Below are 13,533 nucleotides of genomic sequence, written 5' to 3'. Positions count from 1 at the left end.
AGGGCAGTGACTCACTCCCAACCCGGAGAGTGCAATCTACCGTTGTCCAGCAAAGAGCCATGACCTCACACTGACAGACCGTGCCGCTGTGTCGTTTTTTAAATATGTTTTTTCTGACTTTCCAGGCAGCCGTTGTCTTCCATTAATGTCTTTTCTGTGAAAACAAATTGATTAGCAGACTCTTTAAAGCTGCCAGTGATATGTAATCTATGACAATAAACATCAACTCTGCATTTATTTTTGTTAGAGTTACTCTGTCATCATGAGCTAGTTCACACTCTTCAAATCATTCTTCACTTTGCAATGATAACAAAACACTGACAAAAATGAATGCAGACAAGCTGTTAACTGTGATGGATTACACAACTCAAGCAGGACTCAACAGTTCACTAATTCATTTCATATCTCACAGAAATTTACAGAAGTCAGTGGCTTAAAGTTAATATAAACCGTTGCTGAGGAGCAAAAAAAAATCTCTTGCATAATCAATGAAATTAAGTTAAGGTCTAAACCTTTTGAAGCCTTGAGTACAGACAGTCTTCTTTACCAGAGATCTCAGCTGCAGCTCTGCTCTCTCACTTTCCACCGACATTGAAGCTGCTGTTTGGGAACCAAGCTCGATACATGGAGACTCTCTTTTTGTTCACCTCACAGTTTAAAGCACATTAAGATAAACAAGCAAACTGAGTGATAACAGCCATAACAATCTGTCAAGAAACTCAGCTTGAAAGGTCATAGCAGCAAAATGTGTTTGTTATCATGATGAGATATACTATCAGTCATGGAACTTGTATGAATCGATGTGTTTGGTTTTCTTTGGCATTTGCTTCACATAGCTGTACATCGGATCACTGTGCTGTTAATTGTATTTGAAGGAGGGCAAACAATTGCTTATGGGATTCTATTTTTTCTCCTCGAATCGTTAATGCAGCTGACAGGATGACAGGCCTCCATATCTGGTGTCTCACAGTTTGGAAACGTAGTGTATACATTATACTGCACGTCCATATGGACGATATTGACATCTGACACAAAACAATTTCATCATTCTCAAACATGAGGGAAAGAGCCAGCAGCTCCCGGAGCGTCATGGGCGTGATCGTATAACCGTATACAGAACGGCCCCCTTCCTGCCTCCCATCAATCTGAAGTGTCCAAACAGCAGAGTTGTCGGCGGCTGTTTTGTCCAGCAACCTTGTGTAACCTAGCGCACATTAAGTTATGACTTTGCAGCATCTCCTTTGGCAGTTGTGAGAGAGCCACTTAGGATGACATGCGATACAGTATAAGAGATCCAAAGTCTTGACGAGTAATGTGCCCGTCGCACATCAGCCTCAAACTCGCCTTGGAAATAGACCGTGTCAGGACTGCTGAGCTCAGTGGACACCAGCCCATTTGTCATGAATTACATCAGTTTGAATGATCTGTGAAATGTTTTTCTCGACTTCAGAGAGCTTTCAGCTTGACTCCATGTGGGCGTAATGTCCTCTGCCCTCTGGTGTGAGACACTCTTGCTGCACTGTGATAGACATATCAGTCCATCTTACTGTACTTGAGCATTTCACATAGCAGGGGCTAAAATCCTCCTTGTATAGTAAATACAGATTTTCCTCCCGAAATACACCTCCAACATCAAGATGTCTTGTCTCTCGGGGCTTGCCAGTCAGTCATGACATTTCCAAAAGATGTACAATTGGCATCCTGTCTGTCAGTGTGCGATCTCTCAGCTGATTGTGAAGAAGGCATCCATCATTGAGACTCAGCTACAGCGGCGACTTATCGCAGAGCTCATTGCTCTGCACACCTCTCAGGAAGATAAATCATACCACAACACATCAGCATGTACACTGAAATGGATTACACCTCTACATTTCCCCATGTTTGTTTATTGCTGAATATATACAGAATATCAATTTGTAGTGCTTTGTCTTTGGACAGTGGGTAACATTTCTTATCTTTCAAAATATTCTGATATATGTTTTTGTTTGTAGAAAAATGTAGACTTAAATTCACTGTGGGAAGTTACCTATATGGTTGCCACAGTGTCCACACGTTGTCTAAATTGATAACAAGCACCAACTAAGTGAACTTTTCAGAAAATCTGATTATTTTTGCAGTAAAGTTCTGAAAAATACCTTTCATTCATCAATTATTAAATTTGCACAAGAGTATACAAAACCATGTAACTCTTTATTATGTTATCAGAATATATGCTGTATTGTGATATAAATAGAGATATGAAATGATTGTGGGGAAATATTTCAGCCATATTGCCCAGCCCCACCATATGAGTGATTTGGCACCCCTATTGACACAAACATTGTTGTGTCATGATTGTGTAGAGCTGGACCCAAGAGCAGAATACAGACTTAGCAGGAGTAGTGTATTGAAAAGGACCACGGGCTGAAATGATGTCGGTCTGGGTTGATGTCAGGGCTGGACGTGCCGTGAGATCTGAGTGGCAGGCTGGCGAGGCGTTGAGGAGGCAGGGAGAGCAGGGAGGCAGGCTGGTAGCAGGTTGGGTCGTTGAGGCAGAGAACCTGAGGCTTGGGAAAACACAGGTTAAACGGAGCCACAAGCAGACAACTGCTGGCAACCTAGTTCAGCCGTGGCAGTAGTTCAACATGTGAGAACTGACGATCTGGCGAAGAGTGAAGAGCTGGTGTATATCTGGGGCTTGATGAGTGGATGAGTTGCAGGTGTGCAGGTTAATTGGCAGCAGGAGGGAATGAAGAGCTATGCCAACGCAGACACACACACACACACACACACACACACATTAAGGCATCAGATTATGAATAAAATGCTATTTACTGTCTCCAAATAATATCTGTAATTCACTCACCAGGGGAAAAAGGTGGCATCAATGCATGCAAACACTTGCACAAACATTCAGTGATACACACGCGCACACCGCATGGCCTTGTGTGTATCCGCAGTGTATCAGAGACACACAAATACAGGACAAACGGGGGAACAACGAAAAACACATTGAGGGAAGAACAGTCAGGACACTTGGGGAGAGGCACAGCAGAGACCATGACAGGTTGAGGTTTGAAGTTTAGGCAACTGAAATACTTCGTAAGTGTACGGTAGAGATTGTAGTTGTGGTTAAAAGAAACCACAATGACTGCTGGTAGTGAACAATAGAAAAATGTGTTTTTTATTCTGCGCCATTTGAATGTCCTCCAGTAATATACAAGCTCCCATGCCTCGACAAGGAGTATGGTCTCCATCTATAGCCAGAGAGAAACACCCAGGTCTGCTTCCCTTAGTGGTCTGAAACCTAAACAGGAAGTTGTGGAGGATCCAGAGCTTGTCTCTCTGCTGTGACTCAAGATCAAACTCAAGCAGAAGATCCCTCTTGTTCTCGTCCCGTGAGTGTGAAAGACATTTGCTGTTACTAAAACAGTGAAGATGTTTGCGGCCCTGACAGGAGTTTCCTTTCACACTTTCCCCATGTCTGTGGCTCTTGGGAGGGCTACAGACGAGCCCACAGCATCACAGGTGTGAGGAAGGGGAGACGACGCTGTGTTGTGGTGCAGACGGGTGAGGTTGGGACTGAGGTCGGTGGCGGGTTGACATCTGAGCTGAGACAATATGTGGAGAAAATGGTGCCTCTCCTCTGGGGCAGAGTTAAAGATCTCTGAGAGAGGAAGGAAGGAATACCCCGCTGGGAGCCAACCTGGGAATGATAATGGACTTCCACTGCTTCCCACTTCAGCGGAGTAACATGTTTGTTTTTCTGGCACGGCAATATCAGCGGTCCTCGTTCACAGTTGAAGTTTATTTTTGTGATTGTAAATTCAGCATATCACTTTCAATATCCATGCAAAGACAGAAACAAATGTTGCTTGGTGGTTTTGTTGACTCAACTGTGATTAATTTGAGAAGATATACATGCCACTCTCATGTCTATATAGTAGATAACATACAACTAGTTAAGAGAGTATTTATTTGACTCACAAAATAATAAAAATCGATGCAGCAGAGCTATTTTTATCTGCACTCATTCTTCTTCCTTCTCAAAAACTGCCGCCTTCGTTACCCACAATGCAACTCAACTGCCGACAGTTTGGTAGGAGATTGGGGTCTGTTGTGCTAATAGCTGCTAATGTAGCCTCAAAGCGCTATAGCCTCAAGCAGATCTGAGGAGCGGATTTGATCAGACTTTGCACAGCTCCCTCTGGAGACACAAAAGGATTTATCCAACCTTTTCCCACATAGCACTACCCCCTTAAACCTGTAAACAGACTTTGATGTGGAAAATCAATGGAATTTGCCTAACAGCACCCCTAGAGCTCACTAATTAGCATGTCATTTATCTTGTTGGTTTAATCCCGATAAAAAAGGGAACGCTGAGTTTTGTCATCACTGAGAAGTTGCCGGGCAACCAGCAGAAACCTCAGGCCAAGAAAAATAAATTAGTGACCTTGATTATCTTCCTGCTAAGCTGTAAAAAAGTGTTTTTGATTTTGTATTTTTTCATTGAAAGTGAAGCTTTTCGTTTCCTCTTTTGTTTTGGAGAGTGTTTAAGTAAAGTCACTCTCTGGGAAGTAGAAACACACAAGCTGGGACAAAGGACGATCGATAAAATGAAATGAAAACCGGTTATGTTAATGTTTCTAAGAATTGTGCGTACTTTCACTGTACGTGTGTTCAAGACTGACCACTCAGAGTCAAGAGTACCTTTTGAGTTTGTGTCTGTTTGCAGGATTGGAAGGCTGATCAGTCTCCCTCCATTGGGATCAGCCTTTACTGTAAACAGGATTAACAAAACATTTACATACTTGCTCTATTGTGCTCCCTGGGCAGCAGGATGTGTTGGAGGAATGAGGCTTGTCTACAAGAATCACAGCTGTCCAGAGCTCAGTTTTGATTGGCAGCTGCAATCGACTGACTGGTTGCGAAATCATTCTCAGCCTTTCTGTTGCCGGTGCTGAAGTCTGTTGTTGAGCCTAGAAAAGGGAGTAATGATTACAATATTAAATGTTGACTTTCAGGTGTTTAACTTGCTGTTGTGTTTGTCCTTGAATATCCCCCCCTACTTTGTTTGCTCTGCTGGAAAAGTGCCACAATATATACATTGAATACTGCACATGCATCGCAATGATTTAAAACAACAAACACTGAGTCTGGTGTGAATAATGGTCATCATTTGCTTTCATGAATGCAAAGAGGGCCTTTCCACCTTCACACACCCTCTGTGCTATTGCTCAGTGTGTGTGTGTGTGTGAGTGTGTGTGTTTTGTTTTATATCTAATGATATCCAGGTGGGGCATAAGTCATGGTGGCATTTTTATATATGATAGACTGTCAGTGTGGAGTATGACAAAGCGCTAATGGCACCCTGAGGGGACTCCGGAATGATAATGACATTCTAGGCCGGGCATATTAAGTAAGCACTAGTCAGCGAAGTGAATGCGTTGGTAATGAATCAAATGCAAACAGTGGCTTTGTGGCAGTTTGGGAGGTGGAAGCGAGGAGCAGCACCGCCTCGTGAGCGGGCCATGATTTCTCTGTCTGGGTGTTTCTCAGCGTCAGGGTACAGATTGCCTTCCAGCTTGTAAATGTAATGAACAACGAGCTTTCTGAGCTGCTGTCGTGTTGGATTTCAGATTCCTGATGTGTTTGGGAGATTTGACAGCCCACCGGCAGCTCTGTCAAAACCACTAGGCCGTGACTGGCCCGTGTAACATGAATCTAATGCAGTTGCCGTGTTTGCTCCCTCAGGTCTGGTGATTGGCTTTTCTATGACTCCGCCCATCCTCAACAGCTCCAAAGAAGACCTAGTGATTCCAGTCCACGAAACACTCACCATTACATGCAGGTATGTGGGTGCGTGTGCGGCTCTGGTTTGGGAGTCCGTACTTGTGCAAGACTTTCTGTTTGTTATTTCAGGCTTCTTACTTATTCATCATAATGACAAGAATTCATGTTTTTCTTCTTTCCTTCAATAAGGGTTATTTAAACAGAGATATTATAGGCATTGTTTTCATTTGAAATAGTTTTGGCCCCAAAACAAGAAATATGATTAAAACTTCCACATTGTCAATGTCCCCACAGTGTTGCATGATAGTGGAGAATACTGTTGGTTTTCCAGTCCAGCAAAGCATAAGTGATCATCAATAATTGATGATTTGCAACGATGTAATTGGGCTCTTTATATTTTGGGAAAACGTTTTTCTTCGGGCCCTCTGCAGTCTTCTCAGATGTGAGATTGAATACATTTGAACCAATAGGGCTAACCTGACTCAAACCTTTTATTTTTTAAGTTTGAAGAATAGCTTTGCTAAATGCAACACACCTGTTAATTCTAGTTTGTTAGGCACATTTTGATGCTCAGCCTCCAGTTTTTTTAACCAACTCTTTTCGTCTCTTCTTTTTCACCGTTGCTCAGAGGTATTTTAGTTTCTTTTAGTTGTCAGTCTGCCTGAACCAATGTCTAGTGTTCTGTTCTTCTGCCAACCCCTTCATACAAAATAACACCTATTCGCAAAGTGGACTTTGCACAACCTGAAAGGGCCATTCAAAAATATAGAGTAGTGCGCTCTAACTGTACGCAATCAAGCTCTTGAGGCAGGAGACTCCGAACTTTTGAACCTGTACTGTTTGAAATTATAGCTGACATTTTTCATCCAAAAATGCCAAACATTTCATGGATTCAGCTTCTCAAATGTGAGGCTTTCTTCTTCTTTTGTGTCTTACAGTATAAAACAAAACAGGGACATATTACAAACCAAACAATTAAGTGAGAAAATAATCAACGGGTGAATCCCTAGTTGCAGCCCTAAATTAAATAGTTTTTAATTAAGGCCAACAGTAAAATGCTTCTTTATGTATCAGTAATACAATCTTATGATTTAATATAAAAGCATAAAACTCACAACAGCCTTTTTCATTTAATGAGAGCTTTTTATACTTTACTTTACTACTTCAGTACCTTTACTTAAATAACATTTTCCTTGTGGAATATGTTACAGGATGCTGTTGCTATTGCACTCTGAATAGCGTCTCCACCACTGATGCATTATTCCATCAAACAGTCTCAGTCCGGCAATTTGTGTGCTTTGTGTCTCTGATGGAAACTATAATCAATTTAAATAAAATGTATTGAAGAAGACTGAAGGAGCATGGGCATAAAATGTGTACAGCAAACATCCTTTATCCTTAGACCCTCATTTCACATCAGGAAAATGTGACGCTACATTTTGTAATACATCCAATTCCATATGAACAAAATCCCCTGTCCTATGAGACACACAGAGATGTTTTTGTTCTAAAACACACAGCCAACTGAGATATGAATTCATCCATAATGACCATCCTCTATCCTTGTGAGATCTCTGCTTCGCTGTGTGCTGCCAAGCTGTCACTCCACTGGCCGTTTTGTGTATGCGGTAAAAAGAAAAGTCTTCGGAAAGCTGATGATACCTTTGGACTTTTTCCAATACAGGTCTTAAATAGTTGTTTGCATGTAAACCTCACATGGCCAGCACCACTGAGAATCTCCTGGGAGAGGAAGTTTCATTTCAGACAATTTAATCTTAACAATGTACACTTTTCTAGAATCTGGACGGCGAGGTGCTATTCACAAGGGTTGGAAAATAACACCTCCAAATACTTTTATTGCCCTTTGCGATTTTCTGCAGTCATGTCCAGTCATCACATTTTGGTACTGTCTGCAAATGTGGGTATTTGCATTTGATGGAGGCTGGTGGTGAAAGCTATCAGTTTTCAGGCAGCTATTATGATTCCACTCAATCTTGCTCATAAAGCCTCCGGGACCGGGTTAACATAAACCAACCATAACTGAATTTATGTGACAAAGCACAAAGCAAACAGGGATGTGTGGATGTACTGAGAATGTTCAGCATGACGCGCACGCACGCACCCACACACGGACACATGCACACACACACGCACACACATAAACAAACATGCACACTGTTATTCGCTCACATGCACACAAGCACTTCACTGTAACCTGAAGAATGTGAATAATACAGATACCAAAATACAGTTAATTTAAAAAATGCATCATTTAAAGTCAGCCTTAAAAATAAATCAGATATTCAAATGTACATTGAAACAGTTTTAAACCTATCATTTTATTTCACATCTTGCTTGTGGATGATGATGTATCACCCTGAAGCTCATATATCTAATTTGTTCCGTGTCCTGGCCTAACGTCTCCTCAGGGGACAGCACACTCTGTCCTGGGCCTGGCCTGATCAGACTCTGGTGGGGCAGGAGCTAACCAACCGCCAGGCCCAGCTGCCGACCACCAGCGCCCCCGGTCACAGGGTTGCCTTGGTCAGCGAGTGTCCGGGGCAGCCCGGGAGGCCGTACTGCAAGAGGCTGGTCCTGAACGGGGCGCGGGCCACAGACACGGGCTTCTTTCGCTGCTATTACAAGGATGTCAAGGCCATCATCATCGGCACCACTGCCGTCAGCGTTTATGTCTTCGTCAGGGGTGAGTCACACTGCCACAAACCCAAACATACACTCAGAAAATGAAAAGTCCATGTCAGTTTTTTTTACCAAACTTTTCATTTCCAACCGTGATGTTGATTTTCAATTTAGAAATCCATTTCACATAGTAGTGAGTCTGCAGTTTCTGGGTCATTTTGCTGCCTGAATTTGAGAGCATGATTCATCTCTGCCTGACCAGGTCTGCAGCTCTTTGGCTTTCTCTGTGTGGACCCTTTAATCTTCAGTTTCTCTTTTCATTGGGAGGTTCACAAGAAAAACAAAACTGCATAGACGTCCTTCTGAAACAGATCTGCTTTTTGACTGTGACTTCAATGTCAAAGCAGCCCCTGCATTATAGAAATAACAAGCAGGAAGCTGGGGCGATTAATGTTTCGGAAATTAGAGATGCAAAGTGTTTGATAGAGGTTTGAATTAGCAATTACAGACAAAGAATGTGTTATTCATTTATTATATTGAAATATAGCAGCAGCTCACCTTTAACTCCTTCTCATGAAACATTGTATGTGATTTTTTTGCTGTCAAATCTGATAAGACCTGCACAATAAAATTGTTTTTTTTGCTACCAATGTTCTCTCCCCTGGTTTCACATTGTCTTATATGACATTAGTATTCAGAGCGATCTCTCCTTCTTTCTTTATTTTAGACCAACTTTATGACTTGGCGTTAAGGGTTGCCTTTTTACTTTTCCTCACCTCGCTCAATTTGCTGTGGGAGAAAAGAAGGAGTGGATGGGAGAGTGGGAGACATATGATTGTCATGTCAGGGCATTCTGCTGACCAGTCCACTCAAGTGAAATGCCTGTTTATCCCCTCTGACAAGGTACCAAAACAGTTTCCACAGATCTAACCAGGGGGCTGATCAGAAGCAGATGAAATCGCAGCCATACATTATCCCCAATTATCCCCACGTGTGGCGGGAAGTGATGCATGTGGATCGAGTTAGACAGGCAGACGTAACCCCTTTACCCCGTCTCTGCTGCACACTATCATCTAAACAGCAGGACACATATAACACTAGTGCTCATGTTTGTACTGTATGTGCAATGGGCTTGAACACACACACACACACACACACACACACACACACACACACACACACACACACACTCACACTCACACTCACAAAATACACAAACACTTCCTCTGAGACGCACCTTTTCACACTCATACCCAGGCTCATATCCCTGAGGTTTGTAAATCCTGCTTGCCCCGGGCGCGAAATCTTCTCGTAGAAACCCGATTGCACTCTAATACCTGCGGTGATTCTTTTGTGGAGAACTTAAATTGCAAAGGGTTGTGTATTATTTCTGTTACTTGTGTGTATTTAGACCACCACGGGGCAGATATATACGCCTCTAGATGGGAACTTGTGTTTGGCCTTGCAGATGATTAAAGTCATAGCTTTGAGTGCCGCAGAAAAAAAAAGGCTTATCATGAGAAAAAATAATAAAACCAGGCAGTACTCACAGAACATCTTTGGCTGCTGTACAAAAATCGCTGGTAATGTCTGAGAGATAAACATTTTTATAATAGTGTGCGCTCATGCTGTAGGAATATGAGGTTTTGTAGAGATAACAGCTGCAATGTAAATTGGTGACACAATTGCTTTTACGTGACCAAAGTCCCCCTACAACAGTATCTTTGAGGCATAGACAATCAAGAGGGGATCGCCAAGGTTTACAGAAACACAGAAGAGATATCTTCCACTAACGGACAGCTTGGAGAGGATTGTAACACTGTTTATAGGAGGAATAAACCCCTTGGCTGTCTGTCTCTCTCTCTCTCCGATATGTAATAGCAGGTCTTAATGCTATTTCCTGTGTGAGGACAGACTGAGCTGTTGCATTACACGGTCATCATGATAAAGTCCACATATATTGGGGTGTCTTTGGGGATCATTATCAGGCTTTGAGATATGTGGCTGTCCGCTCCTGAAGTTACCTCGGTAATTATCGTGGCTGGAATCAGGCTTTCCCTTAACAGCTCCCTGTTTCTATCTGCACCAAGACCCCGAGCAGCCCTTCCTCAGGAGAGGCATCTACAACCCCGAGAATGACCTGGAGCTCCTTTTAATCAAACGCCTCACCACCCACGTCATAGTGCCATGTTTGGTCACAGTGCCGGATCTGAACGTCACTCTCCGCACGGTTTGTACTCTTCACAGACTTCACTCACACTCTGTTCCTCCAATAGAAACTGTCAATGATTTAATTTACGATCTGTCCTCGAGTAATTACTGTGTGTCATCTCAGTTTCCCATGCCTCTGGAGAAGAGCGGGATGACATGGGACAACAAGCGAGGCTGGTCCATTCCCAGACAGACCGTGGACAGTATGCCGATGCTCATCAGCTTTGTGTGTGTCGCCACACTGGAAGGCAAAGAGTATCAGTCTATCAACTACCTGATCCACAAGATAGGTAAAAAACAATGTATCCATGCGAAAGTTTAAAGGGTTCAGTCTCCTCTCGTGTTCCAGCAAATACATTCAGGATCATATAAGCCGTAACTACAGCAGCTACAAAAACTAACTGACCCAGTACAAATATTTTAATTAGATTTGAAGCTCTACTCTTGTTGAAAGGGAAATTAACAAGGAAATCAAAGGTGGTGAATGCGCTGCTGCCGTAATTCTGCATGGCAGCAAGTGTGCCAATAATGCCTTAATGCTGACAATTTGAAGGATTTTATTTAATTATGTCTTTCCCTCGAAAGAATACAACTCTCTTTTTTTATGCGAGCAGAATTTAAAAAAAGAGAGGGAAGGCATAATTAAATTGTAGGAAACTAAGATGAAGAGATTGCATGTTGAGGTTCCCAATCATTGCAACTGAACTCTGAGGGACCCAGAGGCTCTTTGCTTTATTGTGTGAGATCATTCACCTCTCACTTCAGAGGGCGAAAGGAAACTCATACCCACCGCTGCCGGGCCAAAAGTAACAGCAACATCAGTCAGAGGAGAAACCCAGAGCGAGTCTTCACTCCGAGTGCTAATGGAGCGTTTAAACAATCAGGCAATCACAGTCTGCTGCAGAGACATCACCAGCGTATGTTGTTTTTGTACACCCCATGTCTGCAAAAACTGCAGAGAGAGGTGGCTTGAATATCAGAGACACTGGACGGTGTCCAAAGCGTTCTTGCTTTTTCTGCCTTGTCTTGAATTGAGGCTTCTCTGTATTCCACTTTAATTTCCGTCACTGATGTATGGCTGGACACATGCATGGAAATAGTGCAGGCTTGTGACAACCAAATTCTTTATAGTAGGATTGCCCCTCTGGTCCAAAGGAAAGTAATTTCCTCTGGTCCTGAGAGGAAGGAAACACTGCTGACGATGTCCCTGTGACCTCTCTCACTGTCTCCCCTCCCTCTGTCCCTCTGTTTCTACCTCCCCTCCTTTTTCTCTTTTCCCATACAGGAAGTGAGATTTACAATGTCAAGCTGTTTCCTGAGAAGCCAGTCAAGTTGATAGTGGGGGAGGCCCTCACCTTGAACTGCACGGCGTCGGTGGAGTTCGATGCTGGAGTGGACATTCAGTGGTCTTACCCTCGCAAACGGGTACATATCAGCATCACTTGGTCGCACGTCAAACGGCACCATTAAATTAAAACCTACATTTTATTTCTCCTTCACTAGCCCAACAGTCGGGAGGTCACTAAACCCTATCGTGAAGCTCTCGATCACGACACACAGGCTGTTAGCATCCTGACCATCCACAGTGTCAACGTCACTGACACTGGCCCATACAGCTGCAACGTCACCAGCACGGACACAACACAAACCCAACACATTCAGGTCACAGTTTATGGTAAGAAGAGTGCAGTTTAATACGTGGCCTTACTCTTGCTTGCTTGTTAGCCTAAATATTACATTAATTATGAGTCTGTTCATAATAACAAGACCAAATCTCTGTTAGAAGCTCTGTGAGGCTGTAATTGAGCAACACGATGCTAGCATAATGTTTTTAAGCAGGTGAAATGTTCACCATGTTCACCATCTTAGTTAAACGTGTTAGCATGCTAACATTAGCTAATAACGTTAAATAAAAAGATAAGGTATCACCAAAATGTATCACCAACATGCATATCTGCACCAAATAACTGGTAATTTATCCAATCGATTTATAGAGATATTTCAGTCTTGAACAAACTGGTGGACCAACGTCATGCTGCTAGCATGGCTAAAAACACATCATGCCTATGTAACTTTCAATGTATGCTAGCAAAAGCTAAAATGTAATGGAACAGTAAGTAGCCACCTCCCTTATAGAGTGATATCAATGTAGCTTTACTTTGCTACCAAGCTTAGCTTACATTAGCCACCATATAGAGCCTTTCTTGGCCTGATAGGACAAGACACTTGTCCTATCAGGCCAAGAAAGGCTCTATTGGGAAATCTCCCTGAGGGCATTGAACTGAGCAGGTGGGTTTTATTACTTATAAATTACATAAGAGAAGAATTCATAATTAATATCCTACAAAAAATGATATAGTCTTAGTTTAAAAGGAATACTCCACCAAAAATCTATCAAATATTTAGTGGCTCTGATTCCAATGGTGACCCGGAGTCACAGCAGGAAAATGTGTTGAAATATGCACAGAAATTTCTCAAACCTCTCCTTGGGCATTTAGCAATTAATTGGCAAAGAAATAAAGTGAAGATGTTGATGGATAAACAGCGGAGGAGTGATTTGAGAAGTTTCTTTGGACACTTCGAATCAAGTCTTAAGCCTACAGGGGGTAATTCTTTGATGCGCAGAATATCTTTGGTGGATTCTTTTAGCTTTGAGACTCTGACTGTAAATATGTGAATTTCTCTTCTTCCAGAGCCATTTATCAGCCTCAACTACAGAAATGGACCAGTGGTGGAGGTAACTGCCGGCCAGAAGTCATTCAAACTTCAAGTTAATGTGTCTGCCTTCCCCCCACCTGAAACACAATGGTGAGATGAGACTCTGGTGTACTCATTAAGTTTAATGGATAATATCCAATAACTACGCCTCAGGTTTACAGATTAATTTCGAGGCAGAGCACTGCAGCTGGA

General features: G+C 42.6%; 1 protein-coding gene across 1 annotated transcript in view; it reads left to right on the top strand.

Annotated features, from left to right (window-relative positions):
* Positions 1–13,533, top strand: part of flt4 (fms related receptor tyrosine kinase 4) — a gene marked incomplete at its 5' end in the record, with an annotated part of 39,800 nt that overhangs the window by 9,168 nt on the left and 17,099 nt on the right. Inside the window, 7 exons of the mRNA XM_079228901.1 lie at positions 5,734–5,830; positions 8,202–8,476; positions 10,503–10,642; positions 10,748–10,913; positions 11,909–12,048; positions 12,127–12,298; positions 13,317–13,431. Coding sequence (XP_079085027.1) covers positions 5,734–5,830; positions 8,202–8,476; positions 10,503–10,642; positions 10,748–10,913; positions 11,909–12,048; positions 12,127–12,298; positions 13,317–13,431 — 1,105 coding nt within the window. The remainder of the gene's footprint in view (positions 1–5,733; positions 5,831–8,201; positions 8,477–10,502; positions 10,643–10,747; positions 10,914–11,908; positions 12,049–12,126; positions 12,299–13,316; positions 13,432–13,533) is intronic.

Source organism: Taurulus bubalis, assembly GCF_910589615.1.
Source record: "Taurulus bubalis genome assembly, chromosome: 13".
Taxonomy (NCBI): Eukaryota; Metazoa; Chordata; class Actinopteri; order Perciformes; family Cottidae; genus Taurulus; species Taurulus bubalis.
The sequence above is the reverse complement of the archived record's forward strand: the minus strand, read 5'-3'. Positions and strand labels throughout refer to the sequence as shown.